General features: G+C 37.2%; 2 protein-coding genes across 2 annotated transcripts; one reads left to right on the forward strand and one right to left on the reverse strand.

Annotated features, from left to right (window-relative positions):
- Window positions 1-1,628: 1,628 nt before the first annotated feature.
- LOC118470395 (uncharacterized) lies at window positions 1,629-13,789 on the reverse strand. The gene is made up of 16 exons (XM_055008325.1): window positions 11,528-13,789; window positions 11,273-11,435; window positions 10,933-11,125; window positions 10,570-10,641; window positions 9,897-9,968; window positions 9,117-9,191; window positions 8,586-8,657; window positions 7,922-7,996; window positions 7,390-7,461; window positions 6,609-6,683; window positions 6,078-6,149; window positions 5,298-5,372; window positions 4,753-4,803; window positions 4,602-4,631; window positions 4,422-4,472; window positions 1,629-2,872 (listed from the first exon to the last, which is right to left on the reverse strand). Exons 1-15 carry the CDS (start codon window positions 11,640-11,642, stop codon window positions 4,461-4,463), a joined length of 1,224 nt encoding a protein of 407 aa, XP_054864300.1. The 5' UTR covers window positions 11,643-13,789; the 3' UTR covers window positions 1,629-2,872; window positions 4,422-4,460.
- Window positions 13,647-16,309, forward strand: LOC129348226 (uncharacterized protein YnzH-like). Its single transcript, XM_055008088.1, has 2 exons — window positions 13,647-13,691; window positions 15,962-16,309. The coding sequence occupies exons 1-2, from the start codon at window positions 13,647-13,649 to the stop codon at window positions 16,307-16,309; spliced, it is 393 nt and encodes a 130-aa protein (XP_054864063.1).
- The last annotated feature ends 1,355 nt before the right edge of the window (window positions 16,310-17,664 follow it).

The raw sequence follows: 17,664 nt of genomic DNA on the forward strand, positions 1-17,664 counted from the left end.
AAGAACTGAAAAACAAAATCATGATGCCACGAGTCATTAAAAGAAAAACTTCCTTTATTTAAAATTTAATTTCAATAATTGAAAAAACTTGGACTCAACATGGACAACATTTTTCCAAGTGCCCACAGGTGTTTAAATACTAGAAAAACAGTAGTGATTCTACATGATAGAGATGTTTTACTGCTTACATTTTCAATTTGTTTCCCTACTTGTCTTCTTTTTCCTCCTGTTTGTTTGGTGTAAAACACACACAGTGATTCAGACAAATAGTTGCTGAATTTTTATCACATGACTGTTGGCCACAGCTGAGTCAACAAGGATCCCAGAATATGTAGTTTTTTACACAATTATTTTAGTTCAAACTATTTATTTATTTATTTTTTGGGCCAAATTCTTAAATGAGACATGCAGAATAAATTACTTTTGATCAAATATTACAAAATCTGATTTATTTTTTCTGATGGAACTCTAAGTTTCACGTGAGTAGTTTGAGAAAATCGGAAAGCTGAAAATTTGTAAATTACTTCTGATTGTTTTTTTCCACCCAAGGTTTTATTTATTTTTATATAATTACACAAACCAAGAAAAACAAATGAGCAAATAAAACAACTGAACAATGCCTGGGTAGTAACAGAGCATCTACAGCATCCTTCAGTCCTATTAATCATAATTTTCCCCTTGCTCTCTTCCAACGTTCCCATTTTCAGTCCTGTATTCAGTCCACTTAGTCCACTTTTGGTCCATTTGTGCTTCCTATAGTCTCAGTTTGTGAGTTAGTTTTTCCATTATGTAGATTTCCTCAGTTATTTTCAACCATTGATCTTTTGTTTTTTGTATAATGTTTTCATTAACTGTGCTGATTTCTCGTTAAATCCTCGTCGTTCTAATACTTTATAGAGAAAACTCCAATTTACACAGTCGAACACATCGATGCTCACTAAGACAGTGCTTTGTTTTTCCTTTTGTGCTTGAATTATTTCTGATTTTACAGTTTCTTGTTCTGATAAATGGTGTAATTCTGGTTATTTTTTGAAATTTAACATTGTTTGAAACCTTTCAGCAAATTTTGGGCTTCATAGGGTTGAATTGTAATAATATTAAAGTCCAGTGAGCTCATGATGGACATAAGTTTCATCTGAATTGCATATGATATAAAACAAAGAAAAAAAACTTTCCTTTTCAGGGACAAAGAATGTTTCTGTAGCTAGTGGTTGTGTAACCGCTATAAAACACTTTTTTGTCAATTAATTCTACAAATCAGTGTATTTAAGACGATCTGTTGTAATGCAGCAGATTTACAGAAGTCAGATCTTTCCAGGTGTCCACCTTCTTCACTGGTGTTACAGATACTTTAGACTCTTTATGTGTTTTTAATATCCCACAAATTAAGAAAAAAAAATCTATCGTTAAATGCTGCTATGTAGTTTTCACTGGAGAATGTGTGGTTTCAGATAAGTAGAGTGTGTTTAGTCACATGTTGAGTCTGTGCATCTGTTTTCCACTTTGTTTATCCGTTAACTCATCCGTGCTTCACGTCTCCCTCCTATTCCACTACAGTCTGGAGTTCTTGTTAGATGCATTTTAAGTGATTGTGCATTTTTCCAGAAACTTTGACCCAGTTAGCAGTTTAACAGCATGTATGTTGATGAGTCTCAGTTAAATCAGTTCATCACAGTCTTCAGGTCCAAAATGCTCTTAAAGTCACTTCAGCTGTTGTTGGTACAATCATTAGAAGTAGCTCCATCTCCGTCACTCTCTCTCTCACACACACACACACACACACACACACACACACACACACACACACACACATACAGGTTATTGTGAACTGTAAGGACAGTTGGGGCGAAACAGGTTTTTTGGTGTATTAGGCTGGCACCCCTTTCCGCTTGTTTCCCAAGGATGTGAGTGATGCCAAAAAATCTATTTTGAGCAGTACTACACAAATCTCACTTCAAAAGTAAAATACACACAAAACAATTCTAGATTTTTCAACCTGACATTTTGCATCTTTGTAAGGACATGCTTAATTAGGTGAATAAACCACGCCTATGAAAAATATTTACATTATGAGGACTGGCTCAATTTATAAGGACAGTTGATACACACACATACACACGTCACTGAAGTGTATTGAGGGGTCAAACAACTTAGTGGGACTTAGCTTAACACATACACAAACATGGAGGCAATGTGAATTAAGGGGCACACCCAGTTAATGAGGACAAATAGTTTAACTCAACAGTTATTTAAAGTATTAAGACTTACCTAATTGGTGAGCACAATTTGGACATTTTAAAACACTTTTTATATGAAATGGCTTTCATCCATTTAAAGCGCAGATTGTAATGGACAGCCAGTAAATAATCTATATCAGGCAGAGACAATGAAGGAGGAAAAAAGTTTGATTATTCAGTTTTGTATTTTTTTCTTTGTTACAACCTAACAAAACAAATACAGTGCCATCAATAGAAATAAATGGTGGCTATTAACATACTGGCTTTCATTCTATAGTACTGATCATCAACTGAAATGTAACATTTGCTTGTGACCACAAATAATCTGAATGCTGACTGAAACCTGTGAACAAACTATCACAGCTCAGCTGTTTTTCCACAAGCTACATACACACATGGTGACTATACATTATTTTTCTTTTTTAGGGACACACCACGGTTTCTTACAAAGTCTCTTATGTTTTGCACAGTTCGACTAGTAAGAGCAGGATGCTCAGCTGTCTTGCACTGCTGGCATTCAATCATCGTTGCTAGTTTACCCTTCTTGATATGGTTTCTGAAGTGTCTCATCACAGCTGCTACTTCGGTTGGTGACTGTTGTTTTCGTTTCCTCCTGGGATCATCCACTTCAGCTGCTATGAAAATGCAGAGGTTAAATGTTTATTAACCAATTCATGCATTTTCTTTACATTTTTTATGTAGCTACAAAATCTTCAACATGCAATATGTAAAGGAAATACACTCTCTATGTAATCTTGTATCCCCTTGTATCTATTGGCAAAATTTGTAAAGGGTGATTGCAGGTTTATGGTGCTTCAGCCTCATTCTGTATGTTAGAGCCACTAAGAAATTTTTGTACAAATTACCATACAAGATAATTAAGTGGCTCTAAATTATTTTTTTACTTAGTTTAATTGTTTGACTTAAAAGAACCCTTAAAATTGGAAGGATAAATGCAATGCTTTTCTCTACACTTTCAATAACTTGTCACAAATCAAAACAAGACAGATGTAGGAGGCCTTTTTAATTTATGTACTAAAAGATTAATAATGAGATGTAATGCTTGTCTTCCCGACATCCTTGTGTCAAACACTTAAAGCACATAAATATTTACTCTAGCCAAAACCTAGTTTTAGGAAGATCAACAGCAACATCAATCTGTTTAAGCCAAATGGCATTGTCAACAATTCAAATTTCAGAATAAAACCCTACCAGTGCCTTTAACACATTAGGACCAGAAGTGAAACACGTTTCTCCCTTTCAAATCAGCTGCAACGTAGGAGCATTTTAGAATATTCAGTCCTTTTCAAGATATATGACCAATAAATGCATTGTGATTTGCTGAAATACATACAGGAAAGATGAAATGCATTTTGGAAAAATGAATTTTGTTACTTTCTGTGGCACTCTTAACCTGAAAACCTTTTAGAAGTCAAAACTCTGACAATGGCTTAATGCCAGAGTAAATGGAGCAGTGCTGGAACAGAGTGCAGAGGCTAGTTGGACCATGATAAAGATTAAATTCCCTTAAATATGACTAGTTCTCCTTCTCAGGAAGCTGGAATTACAAATAAAGGCCAGTAAATTTCAGTAGTTAAGCTAAATAAAGGTCAGTCACTATTTCAAGAAACGCAGTAGCTGGATCCTTAACCCAAGACAGGGATCAGGCTATAGGTTGGGAAAGCTAAATTTAACAGAGTTAGCTTATTAGAGTCGGACAACCTGTTCTTCTGTTTGATGTAAACCTTACAAACAACTGCAAAAACTGTATGGATAATCAGTATTCCTATGTTTTTAAGTATTTGGCTCTCACGTCAAACTCCACTGTGGTTGGATGGTCACTTTCTGCCACTAGTTTGGCTCCACCACAAAATATGTCATGTACAAACCACGAAAATGGTCTATGTGTCGGTTTTCAAAGCTTTCATTTTTTCAGAGGGCACTTTACATCTTATTGGGATAAATTATAATACCTTTTGAAGCTTGTAAAGGCGCAAAGAGCAGTAGCTTTACACATTGTAAATTTGTTAATGCTTGGCATATTGTGATACCTCCATTTCGCAGTAGGTAAAGAAAGAGAGACAGTAACTACAGTCTATAGTACCTTTGACAGCCTCATAACCTTTTTACATACATGTATGGAAGTGATTCTGTAGTACAGTATATACTGTGTGTGAGATTTACCATGTTTATTGTGTCGTTTCATTTTCCTGCTGGGTTCTCTCATCTCGTTATCTGAAAAACAAACAGCAAACATAATCTTAGTGTAATCTTGTCTTACTAACTACTGTTAATTTCTGCGTCACTTACAGGTAATACATGCATGCTTCCTTACAACTTTACAAATGATATTCTCAGTTATACCTTTAGATGTCCCTTCTTGGCCAGAGTCGTCTGTAAATGGAATATAAAAACAGTTAAATAATAATAAATGCCCACAGTCTTTGGCCTTACCAGGCATAAATGCTAAGAAACAAATATGAGCATGCTGCTGGATTGAAATGGAGGATCGTACCATCTGAGGCATCTGAAGGTCCACCAACAGGCTGTGTAGCTCTCTCCATTCCTGCACAGTGTATATCAATGTTTAGCATGGGGCAGGTATCACATGCAAAATGGGACAAAAACAAAGACCATTTCCTCATCAGAGTAGAAACCAGTCAGTGTGTAGCTAAGTATTTTCTGAGCAAGACACAAGCAAGTCTCCTAAAACTGTGAGATGTAATAGTTAAAATGCATTAAGATGTTCCAAATGTTGTCTCAGCAGTAGAACTGAAGCTAGGTGTTGATGATAAATAATATTCTGACCCCTAAAAGGCATTAAAGTATTTAACAGTGTTCTCGGCATACACAGTTCTATGTTTGTTGTATGTTTGGACCACTCTGTTTAACATGACTAATTCTTAAGAAGTGCAGCATGTACTGGATGTAGCCCTCCTTAGATACAATGTTAGCTGGGATAGTCCTCATCTAGATTTGACTTTAAAATCTGACCTCATAACCAAGCTAGTAGGGGAGGACAACACTGCCTAGAACAAGGTGCTCTGGTAATGAATTTACCTGTTCAGTGTTTTCACAGGAAGAATCAGATGTTAAGGTCCCAGCAGCATGATTAAGAACTGTGGCACCTGAAACCTTGTGCCAAGAAGAGGAAAAAAATGAAATAAACAATTTTAGCACCAAGGGTTGCACTTTGTGGTATGTATGTATGAGTTTACAACACAATTATCAACTGGAGGAATGATCACTGATGATGATGACACTGCAGGACACTTTTACCACATTAAAAATTGTTATTCACAGATAGAAAAAAAAGACAATTAACACTAACAACACATTGTACTGAGTATTCAGTGTACCTGACCAGTATAGTTACTGTGAGGACTGTGTGTCTACAATATTTAGCCATGCAAACCTACATCACTAATCTTATGATGAAGGACAGAGTGTATACACTGTCCTGAGTATTCAGCGTACCTGACCAGTATAGTTACTGTGAGGACTGTGTATCTATAATATTTAGCCATACAAAACATACAAACCCACATCAGTAATCTTACTATGAAGGACAGAGTGTATACACTGTCCTGAGTATTCAGCGTACCTGACCAGTATAGTTACTGTGAGGACTGTGTGTCTACAATATTTAGCTATACAAAACATACAAACCCACATCATTAATCTTAAGGACAGAGTGTATACACTGTCCTGAGTATTCAGTGTACCTGACCAATACAGTCACTGTGAAGACTGTGTCTTTATGGTATTTAATACTGACATGCAGAGAATACAGTTTGTTATTGAAAAAATAATGCAGTACCAACAATCAATAAAAATCACCTGTTCATCTTGTCTGAGGCAGTCTGATGTCATGGCCACAGCAGAATTTTGGCAATCTGCCTCCGTTGCAGTCTTGAGAAGAAAAAAGAAAAAACACAGGACAAAACAATCAGCGCTTCAGATGAAAAATAATAACAATAATCACATGTAGTCACTTAACAAATCAATAATATATGCACAACAACACACACTGAACCATGACTATATGACAACATAACAAATGTATTCAGCCTTTCACTAAGAAGAAGAGGTCAATTCTTACTGCTGTGTCGATTTGACTCTTCTGATATTCTCCACATTCATACAGTGTTCTCGGCATACACAGTTCTATGTTTGTTGTATGTTTGGACCACTCTGTTTAACATGACTAATTCTTAAGAAGTGCAGCATGTACTGGATGTAGCCCTCCTTAGATACAATGTTAGCTGGTATAGTCCTCATCTAGATTTGACTTTAAAATCTGACCTCATAACCAAGCTAGTAGGGGAGGACAACACTGCCTAGAACAAGGTGCTCTGGTAATGAATTTACCTGTTCAGTGTTTTCACAGGAAGAATCAGATGTTAAGGTCCCAGCAGCATGATTAAGAACTGTGGCACCTGAAACCTTGTGCCAAGAAGAGGAAAAAAATGAAATAAAAACAATTTTAGCACCAAGGGTTGCACTTTGTGGTATGTATGTATGAGTTTACAACACAATTATCAACTGGAGGAATGATCACTGATGATGATGACACTGCAGGACACTTTTACCACATTAAAAATTGTTATTCACAGATAGAAAAAAAAACAATTAACACTAACAACACATTGTACTGAGTATTCAGTGTACCTGACCAGTATAGTTTCTGTGAGGACTGTGTGTCTACAATATTTAGCCATGCAAACCTACATCACTAATCTTACGATGAAGGACAGAGTGTATACACTGTCCTGAGTATTCAGTGTACCTGACCAGTATAGTTACTGTGAGGACTGTGTGTCTACAATATTTAGCTATACAAAACATACAAACCCACATCATTAATCTTAAGGACAGAGTGTATACACTGTCCTGAGTATTCAGTGTACCTGACCACTATAGTTACTGTGAGGACTGTGTGTCTACAATATTTAGCCATACAAAACATACAAACCCACATCAGTAATCTTACTATGAAGGACAGAGTGTATACACTGTCCTGAGTATTCAGTGTACCTGACCAATACAGTCACTGTGAAGACTGTGTCTCTATGGTATTTAATACTGACATGCAGAGAATACAGTTTGTTATTGAAAAAATAATGCAGTACCAACAATCAATAAAAATCACCTGTTCATCTTGTCTGAGGCAGTCTGATGTCATGGCCACAGCAGAATTTTGGCAATCTGCCTCCGTTGCAGTCTTGAGAAGAAAAAAGAAAAAACACAGGACAAAACAATCAGCGCTTCAGATTAAAAAATAATAACAATAATCACATGTAGTCACTTAACAAATCAATAATATATGCACAACAACACACACTGAACCATGACTATATGACAACATAACAAATGTATTCAGCCTTTCACTAAGAAGAAGAGGTCAATTCTTACTGCTGTGTCGATTTGACTCTTCTGATATTCTCCACATTCATACAGTGTTCTCGGCATACACAGTTCTATGTTTGTTGTATGTTTGGACCACTCTGTTTAACATGACTAATTCTTAAGAAGTGCAGCATGTACTGGATGTAGCCCTCCTTAGATACAATGTTAGCTGGTATAGTCCTCATCTAGATTTGACTTTAAAATCTGACCTCATAACCAAGCTAGTAGGGGAGGACAACACTGCCTAGAACAAGGTGCTCTGGTAATGAATTTACCTGTTCAGTGTTTTCACAGGAAGAATCAGATGTTAAGGTCCCAGCAGCATGATTAAGAACTGTGGCACCTGAAACCTTGTGCCAAGAAGAGGAAAAAAATGAAATAAAAACAATTTTAGCACCAAGGGTTGCACTTTGTGGTATGTATGTATGAGTTTACAACACAATTATGAACTGGTGGAATGATCACTGATGATGATGACACTGCAGGACACTTTTACCACATTAAAAATTGTTATTCACAGATAGAAAAAAAAAACAATTAACACTAACAACACATTGTACTGAGTATTCAGTGTACCTGACCAGTATAGTTACTGTGAGGACTGTGTGTCTACAATATTTAGCTATACAAAACATACAAACCCACATCATTAATCTTAAGGACAGAGTGTATACACTGTCCTGAGTATTCAGTGTACCTGACCACTATAGTTACTGTGAGGACTGTGTGTCTACAATATTTAGCCATACAAAACATACAAACCCACATCAGTAATCTTACTATGAAGGACAGAGTGTATACACTGTCCTGAGTATTCAGTGTACCTGACCAATACAGTCACTGTGAAGACTGTGTCTCTATGGTATTTAATACTGACATGCAGAGAATACAGTTTGTTATTGAAAAAATAATGCAGTACCAACAATCAATAAAAATCACCTGTTCATCTTGTCTGAGGCAGTCTGATGTCATGGCCACAGCAGAATTTTGGCAATCTGCCTCCGTTGCAGTCTTGAGAAGAAAAAAGAAAAAACACAGGACAAAACAATCAGCGCTTCAGATGAAAAATAATAACAATAATCACATGTAGTCACTTAACAAATCAATAATATATGCACAACAACACACACTGAACCATGACTATATGACAACATAACAAATGTATTCAGCCTTTCACTAAGAAGAAGAGGTCAATTCTTACTGCTGTGTCGATTTGACTCTTCTGATATTCTCCACATTCATACAGTGTTCTCGGCATACACAGTTCTATGTTTGTTGTATGTTTGGACCACTCTGTTTAACATGACTAATTCTTAAGAAGTGCAGCATGTACTGGATGTAGCCCTCCTTAGATACAATGTTAGCTGGTATAGTCCTCATCTAGATTTGACTTTAAAATCTGACCTCATAACCAAGCTAGTAGGGGAGGACAACACTGCCTAGAACAAGGTGCTCTGGTAATGAATTTACCTGTTCAGTGTTTTCACAGGAAGAATCAGATGTTAAGGTCCCAGCAGCATGATTAAGAACTGTGGCACCTGAAACCTTGTGCCAAGAAGAGGAAAAAAATGAAATAAAAACAATTTTAGCACCAAGGGTTGCACTTTGTGGTATGTATGTATGAGTTTACAACACAATTATGAACTGGTGGAATGATCACTGATGATGATGACACTGCAGGACACTTTTACCACATTAAAAATTGTTATTCACAGATAGAAAAAAAACAATTAACACTAACAACACATTGTACTGAGTATTCAGTGTACCTGACCAGTATAGTTTCTGTGAGGACTGTGTGTCTACAATATTTAGCCATGCAAACCTACATCACTAATCTTACGATGAAGGACAGAGTGTATACACTGTCCTGAGTATTCAGTGTACCTGACCAGTATAGTTACTGTGAGGACTGTGTGTCTACAATATTTAGCTATACAAAACATACAAACCCACATCATTAATCTTAAGGACAGAGTGTATACACTGTCCTGAGTATTCAGTGTACCTGACCACTATAGTTACTGTGAGGACTGTGTGTCTACAATATTTAGCCATACAAAACATACAAACCCACATCAGTAATCTTACTATGAAGGACCGAGTGTATACACTGTCCTGAGTATTCAGTGTACCTGACCAATACAGTCACTGTGAAGACTGTGTCTTTATGGTATTTAATACTGACATGCAGAGAATACAGTTTGTTATTGAAAAAATAATGCAGTACCAACAATCAATAAAAATCACCTGTTCATCTTGTCTGAGGCAGTCTGATGTCATGGCCACAGCAGAATTTTGGCAATCTGCCTCCGTTGCAGTCTTGAGAAGAAAAAAGAAAAAACACAGGACAAAACAATCAGCGCTTCAGATGAAAAATAATAACAATAATCACATGTAGTCACTTAACAAATCAATAATATATGCACAACAACACACACTGAACCATGACTATATGACAACATAACAAATGTATTCAGCCTTTCACTAAGAAGAAGAGGTCAATTCTTACTGCTGTGTCGATTTGACTCTTCTGATATTCTCCACATTCATACAGTGTTCTCGGCATACACAGTTCTATGTTTGTTGTATGTTTGGACCACTCTGTTTAACATGACTAATTCTTAAGAAGTGCAGCATGTACTGGATGTAGCCCTCCTTAGATACAATGTTAGCTGGTATAGTCCTCATCTAGATTTGACTTTAAAATCTGACCTCATAACCAAGCTAGTAGGGGAGGACAACACTGCCTAGAACAAGGTGCTCTGGTAATGAATTTACCTGTTCAGTGTTTTCACAGGAAGAATCAGATGTCAAGGTCATCATTATGGTAATGTTTAAAATGACTAAAAACACCCGAGTATTAAATTTACCAGTATCGCTCCTCTATTACAAAAAATCCTTCATCATAATCAGCATTTACCATCTGTGTTGCATCGTCTGCTCTGAGGTTGACCAAAACCTCAGAGCCGAGCCGCTCCTTCTCTGGGCTAGACTGTGAAAATAATACAAGGAAAAATTAGTGTTGCTTGAACACACTTCTTTGCTGGTACAGTAATTGTGTGTTTAGCAGTATACATCATAACAAGATTATGCAAAAAGAAAACGTTCCACTGCTGGTCAATAATTTTTTACATTGTACTGTACATTATCTAATGTGTATACTTTCATCATTCTCTAAATTGTGCAAAGGTATAAAAAGACTGATCATGAAAATTATTCATGGCATGCTTAATTGTACTGTGTAAATCCAAAACAGTGAAATTCTGGTAGATTCCATCTATACCTTTAACCTCCAAGGCCAGTCAGAGTCTCCGTAGTTGTACGTTATCTCTTCTCCTGGTTTGATATCCTTCAGTGCGAACAAACAGAGATGCGGTATTCCAGTGACTGCAATTGTTTTCATTTTACTGTTTGGACTGATGTGGTCATCGTTCACCAGTCTCCCAAGGGAGTTATCTTCTTTGGCTGCATCAATGCTGAAATAGCAAAAATTATGATGAGTTAAGGTTTTATACTATGACAGTAATTAAACATATATGAACAAATTTATAAGTGTGGACCTTTACTAAGCTGAGGCTATTTTTCTAAGGGGGAAATAAAATGTTAAGAGATGCTATATTTACCATAATTTTTTTCCATCATGGCGAAATTCAAACATGAACACTTTGAGGGCGTCATGGTACAGTCTAAGGCGGTTTTCATGTTCTTTTTTGCTTATTATTTCTCCACGATACTCTATGAGGAACTCTCCTTTCTGAAAGTAGCGCCTGCTGAACACTCCTCGACCTCACACAGAATAGAGATTGTCAGAAAAAGTTAAGATTAACACAATAATTAAAAATCTAATTTTGCAGACAATCCTGAATATCTTAACTCACCTTTGTATGAATTAATAAACTGCACTTCAAATCCATCCTTGTCTTTACCCAGGGATGCAAAATATTTTGCTTCTTCTTTTGGTTTTATTTTTGCCCTTTGCGGCCTCATGGCCATTTCTGTTTTGTCATGCAGTCAAATGATAATGCCTGTAGGAATGATAAACAGAAACACATAAAGTGAAATAGTCTGGTTTAACTTTCATTACACTAGTAATATCACTATCAACAGACCACTGTACAGCTGTCTTTTGTCATGGATTACTTTTTCATTTTAATGTACCAATACAGCCCAGTGAAAAAAATCCCAGACACTTTTTCTACTTTTACTTAAACTGTGCCAAATAGCACATTTACTTACACACTGTGCAGCTAAGTTTCATTAAATGGCAAATCTGCAGAGTGCATTAACATAACATTAACTTACTATAATTTCAATTGCTCACAAAGATAATTTTTCATTAAAAGAACGCTTAAAGAAAAAAAACAGTTCGGTAGGTAAATGCAAACATGCAGACTTAACCTAAGCTAGGCTAACTAACATTAAAGTTAGCTTCACATGCGTAGCGTTGCATTTAAAGCTAATGCTAATTAACGTTAGCGCCACATGCTAACGCTAATTAACGTTAGCACCACATGTAGCGTTGCATGCAGCGCTAACGTTTATTGGCCCGAAAAATAGTGCAGGACTGCACACTGTGAATGACACTCACGCTTTAAACTAACAATATAAAAATATACTCGGTCACACTAATTTTTGGACTCCACATGTGGTGGTTAGTTTCAGGCCTTACCTCTTGCGTCCACACCTGCAGGCATTTAAAAGAGACGTGCTCCTGCAGACGGTGAAAGTCAGGAAGCATTAGGTGTCACAGGGCCACAACAACGACGGTGATTGGCTGAAGAGAAGTCAACCTCAGGAAGCGCATTTTCTATTTTATTTATTATGTCAAGCAAATGTGTGTATGTTAAAGTAACGCCATTTTCATTTCTATATTTAAAAGAAAATATAAAATATTACTTCTTAAATAAATATCAACATTTAAAACGTGCTTTCCCTGACATATTCATCAGAAATTATTCAAAATAACCATTAAAAATAGCCGAATAACAATCTTAAAAAATGTTTTTAAAAAATAAAATAAAAATTTAAAAAAAGAGATGGCAAAAAAATCATACATTATTTGTATTCACTTACTTCTTATGGAGCAGGCAAGTAGGCAATTGCATATAGCCAGCTCATAAAAAATGCAGCACTCAACACCATTTTCCAAATACTGACTGTTTTGTGCAACTATTCGAAGCACATCTGTCTTATAGGTCTCTTTACTGGTCAAATCTGTCTCTTCACTGATCATATCTGTCTCTTTACTGGTCATATCTGCCTCTTTAGTGATCATATCTGTCTCTTTATTGGTCAGATCTGCCTCTTTACCGGTCATATCTTTCTCTTTACTGGTCACATATGTCTCTTAACTGATCATATGTTTCTCTGCACTGGTCACATCTGTCTCTTTTCTTTTCATATCTGTCTCTGTACTGGTTATATCTGTGTCTTTCCTGGTCATAGCTGTCTCTTTAATTGTCATATCTTGCTGTTTTTCTGTCTGTCTACCAGTAAAAGTGGTAGCTACTTTATGACAGCATAGTTTTCTGGGTTATGAGGTGCCCGCATGGTGTAATTCGAGAATACACAGCTTTTCTGACAAAATCCGCAATTATGGGGACCTTCCGCCTGTCAACCAATCAGAAGCCCTGAAATATACACTGTGTGAATAATTCATGAGCAGGTGCAATACCAGGACCTGTCTACAGGGGCGCTATGTTGATACACAAATTATACACAAACTCAGGTCAATGTGAATTGTTGAGACTTTTGGAGAAATTTTGGATTCCTGCCTTCTAGACCTAAAGAAACCCTTCTGCATTGTCAGAATTATGAGGACACCGACCCTGTCCTCATAATTCAAAATGTCCTCATAGTGTGGCGTGTATTCATGCAAAATGTCCTCATAATACACAATAGCACACACACACACACACACACACACACACACACACACACACACACACACACACACACACACACACACACACCTTCTACATCAGGACAACGGCCAACATGGCGACAGCTGGTGGCACAGTTCCTGGACTGGGACCAGTGGCTGTATGTGGGCGGACTGCTGGGGTGTATCGTGTGTGTTTGTGTGTTTATGTTTGTGTGTATTTGTGTGTGATGCCCGGCTGTGTCTCCCATGTGTAAAACCGAACACAGCAATCTGTTGAATCTAATGTGTGTCCTATGAATATGTGCTGACAAAAGGGAAGATTGTCAAAAATATAAATTAACATGAGAATCTTTGTAAAGACATTTCTGTGTCCATCTCCAAACTAGTGGATTTAAAATGTGACTTTAAACCTCTAAACCTCCAAGATCTATCGGTGAGTTTAAAAGGCATGTGATCTAGAAATTAATCACCAAACATAAACCATTTATCTACAAGAAACTGCAAAAACAAAACAAAAAATCTTCACATTTTCAACTTCTTACTGGTCTGTGAACATAGCATGTGTGACGTGCAGTTACATCAAGAAAATTGCGGAATTAAAGGAATTATTTCATCACTTATTTCAATGTGTCTTATTGGAATATTCTCAAAAAATGAACCCTTTCACACAAAAAAGACAAATTATTCTGAGTACCTAAGTAAAACTGAGAATCTATGATTGACTCAGATGTGACTAACAGTCAGAAGTGCAGGTCGTGTTTTTACAGAGCAGGGAGGAGACAACAAGAGAGACCGAGGGAAAAATAAAACCTACTGGATCAATAAAATCAATGCAGCATGGCTCAAAAACAGTGAACAGAGGAGCAGGTTGTTGGAAGATACATTCAGCATGGAGAAACATCTTTCTTCAGATGATGAGCAGAGTAAAGAGAAAAAGTTTGTAGAGGCTGGAAACACAGAAATAGTGAAATATCTATAGTATGTGGAGACAAAACTGTCATAGAGAGACACAAAGCAACAAAAACAAGGCGCAATATGACATATCTGGGACACATAATGACATAAACAAGACAGAAATAAAAACATGTAACACAGTGGCAAAAATGAGACAAAACAACAAAAACAAGACACAAACAGAAAAAATAGACACAAAGTGATGTAAGAAAACGAGACACAAAACAAGAAGAATGAGACACAAAACAACACAAACTAGAAGAAATGAGAAACAAGACACAAAACAGATGACAAGAGAGACTAGGGAGAAAATAAAACCTACAGGATCAATAAAATCAATGCAGCATGGCTCAGAAACAGTGAACAGAGGAGCAAGTTGTTGGAGATACATTCAGCATGGAGAAACACCTTTCTACAGCTGATGTCCAGAGAAGTTTGGAAACGTTTTTATGATTTATGGCATTCTAACTTTGTCAAAGCACACAAAATACATATTTGAGTTCCTTTTACTTCCAGCCGTGGTTTTGCTGCTTCTATGGAGATGCAGGACTTCATAATGTGGTGAAAAATGAGTCCACCATGAGTAAAAAATGTGACAGGAGCAGAGAATTGCTGAGCAGCTGCTTGGTATTCAGAGGGCTGAAGAATGAACAGCTTGCTCACTCAGAGAAGGGAGGCTACAGTCAGCTTGAATTCAGGCACCAGAGACGAATTCCAAATTTCACAGCAGAGAAAATGTGATCAGAAGGTCCAGAGAAACATCTCATCTACTTTTCCATCTGCATGCTGCTCTACACTCCAGTCCCTGCAGCGCTCGTGAACACATCCATGTATTTTTGTCTAGAAACACAAGCATTCATAGCCTGATGCAAAATGAAACAGCAGCAAGGAACACAGCGTAGGTTGTGTAGTAGATCACATGCATGCGTAGGATTACTGCCTTTGAGTCAGTTAGTCTGGGAGCATAAACAACATGTAGGCTGAAATCAGTTTGGTGAAGGTGACACCTCCAAACAGAAACCACCTTAGTGAACTGTACAAACTCTGAAAACTGAAAATAATTCACTTTGAAATCAAACTACACACTGTCTGCTATGTGTGTGTGTATCTACTATGACCACTACTACACCTACTTTTAGTACTCGTACCACTTCTACCACTACTACTACTACTACTACTACTACTACTATTACAAGTGAAATATAGGTGTAAAGTGTCATAAAAAGAAAATAATCAAATAAAGTACATGTGCATACTTAGGTAAAATACTTGTGGAAATGTATTCAGGTAAATACTGTTAATATTGTGGTTCTTAAGATATTTTAGTCTGGATCAAAGTGGTGGATCAACAGAGTAATATTTCTATTACTACTATTACAACTACTATGACTACTACTGTGACTACTACTACTACGACTTCTTTTACTATTATTATGACTACTGTTGCGACTACTATGACAACTACTAAAAGTAGAACTACTACTACGACTACTACAACTACTTCTACTACGATGATTACAGCTTTGACTACTACTATGACTACTATTACTCCAACTACTTCTACTACGATGATGACAGCTTTGACTACTACTACTATGACTACTATTACTCCAACTACTTCTACTATGATGATGACAGCTACTCCTACTACGACGACTACAACTACTTCTACTACAATGTTTACAGCTATGACTACTATTACTATGACTACTTCTACTACTACAATGATAGCTACTACTACAGCGACTACAACTACTTCTACTATGACGACTACAACTACTTCTATTATGATGACTACAGCTACTTCTACTATGACGACTAAACTATTTCTACTACGATCATTCCGGCTATGACTACTACTACTACTACAACTATTTCTATGACTACAACTACTTCTACTACAACGACTGACAATGCCATATGGGGGAATGAATAGCCTTGGAGGAGTACTACGCTCTCTGAGTGCTTTTCTGGTATTTCATGTGTTTTCTAACCACAAATTAATTACCGAAATGCCACTAGTGAATAATTTAATGGCTACATGTCAATTTAGCAGAATAACTACTCAAGCTAGCTTTAAAAATTAAATTCAATTTTCAATTCAATTTTATTTATATAGCGCCAATTACAGTCAAATTGTCTCGAGACGCTTTACAGAACCCATATGCCTGACCCCCAGAGCAAGCCAAAAGGCGACAGTGGCAAGGAAAACACCCTTTTAACAGGGAAAAAAACCTCGAGCAGAACCCGGCTCTAATGTGGGGGGACCCATCTGCCTGCTGGCCAGGCGGGTTGAGAGGGACAGAAGAGGTAGAGAGGTAGAGATAGAGGGGTAGAGGTAGAGATAGAGGGATACAGATAGAGGGGTAGAGATAGAGAGGTGGGGGGGTGGGACACAAGGACCATAAAATACAGCCACACATCTGAAGCATCCAGCATCCAGCTCTGGGACCAGGGACACTCGGAGAAAGGACACAGAAAGAAACAGAGTGAATGTAATGCAATAATGGTATATATAGTAAATACATAGGTAGTTAGAGAAGGGCTCAGTGCATCCAGAGAGGTTCCCCAGCAGCCTAGGCCTATAGCAGCATAACTAGGGGCAAACTAAAGGGACGTCAAGAGGGGAAGTCAGTTGTGCAAATGAAAACACCAGCTCACCCCGTCAGGGTCACCCAGTCAGCCCTAACTATAAGCTTTGTCGAAAAGGAAGGTTTTAAGCCTGGTCTTAAAAATAGAGAGGGTGTCCGCCTCCCGAACCCAAACTGGGAGCTGGTTCCACAGGAGAGGTGCCTGATAACTGAAGGCTCTGCCTCCCATTCTACTTTTAGAGATTCTAGGAACAACAAGTAAGCCTGCAGTCTGAGAGCGAAGAGTTCTGCTAGGGTAATATGGTACTATCAGGTCTTTAAGATATGATGGAGATTGGTTGTTAAGAGCTTTATATGTCAGAAGAAGGATTTTGAATTCTATTCTAGATTTAACAGGGAGCCAATGAAGAGAAACCAATATAGGAGAAATATGATCTCTCTTGCTAACTCCCGTCAGTACTCTGGCTGCAGCGTTTTGGATCAGCTGTAGATGTTTCAGAGAGCTATTGGGACAACCTGATAATAAGGAATTACAGTAGTCAAGCCTAGAAGTAACAAATGCATGGACTAGTTTTTCTGCATCACT

This window comes from Amphiprion ocellaris, chromosome 24 (genome assembly GCF_022539595.1).
Source record: "Amphiprion ocellaris isolate individual 3 ecotype Okinawa chromosome 24, ASM2253959v1, whole genome shotgun sequence".
Taxonomy (NCBI): Eukaryota; Metazoa; Chordata; class Actinopteri; family Pomacentridae; genus Amphiprion; species Amphiprion ocellaris.

Coding starts and splice junctions, on each gene's coding strand:
- LOC129348226 (XM_055008088.1), top strand. CDS start 13,647: ATGGCGACAGCTGGTGGCACAGTTCCTGGACTGGGACCAGTGGCT. Junction 13,692..15,961: donor CTGGACTGGGACCAGTGGCT/GTATGTGGGCGG, acceptor TACTAAAAGTAG/AACTACTACTACGACTACTA.
- LOC118470395 (XM_055008325.1), bottom strand. CDS start 11,642: ATGGCCATGAGGCCGCAAAGGGCAAAAATAAAACCAAAAGAAGAAGCA. Junction 8,658..9,116: donor CCTGTGAAAACACTGAACAG/GTAAATTCATTA, acceptor TTTCTTCTCAAG/ACTGCAACGGAGGCAGATTG. Junction 4,632..4,752: donor ACCTTCAGATGCCTCAGATG/GTACGATCCTCC, acceptor TTCCATTTACAG/ACGACTCTGGCCAAGAAGGG.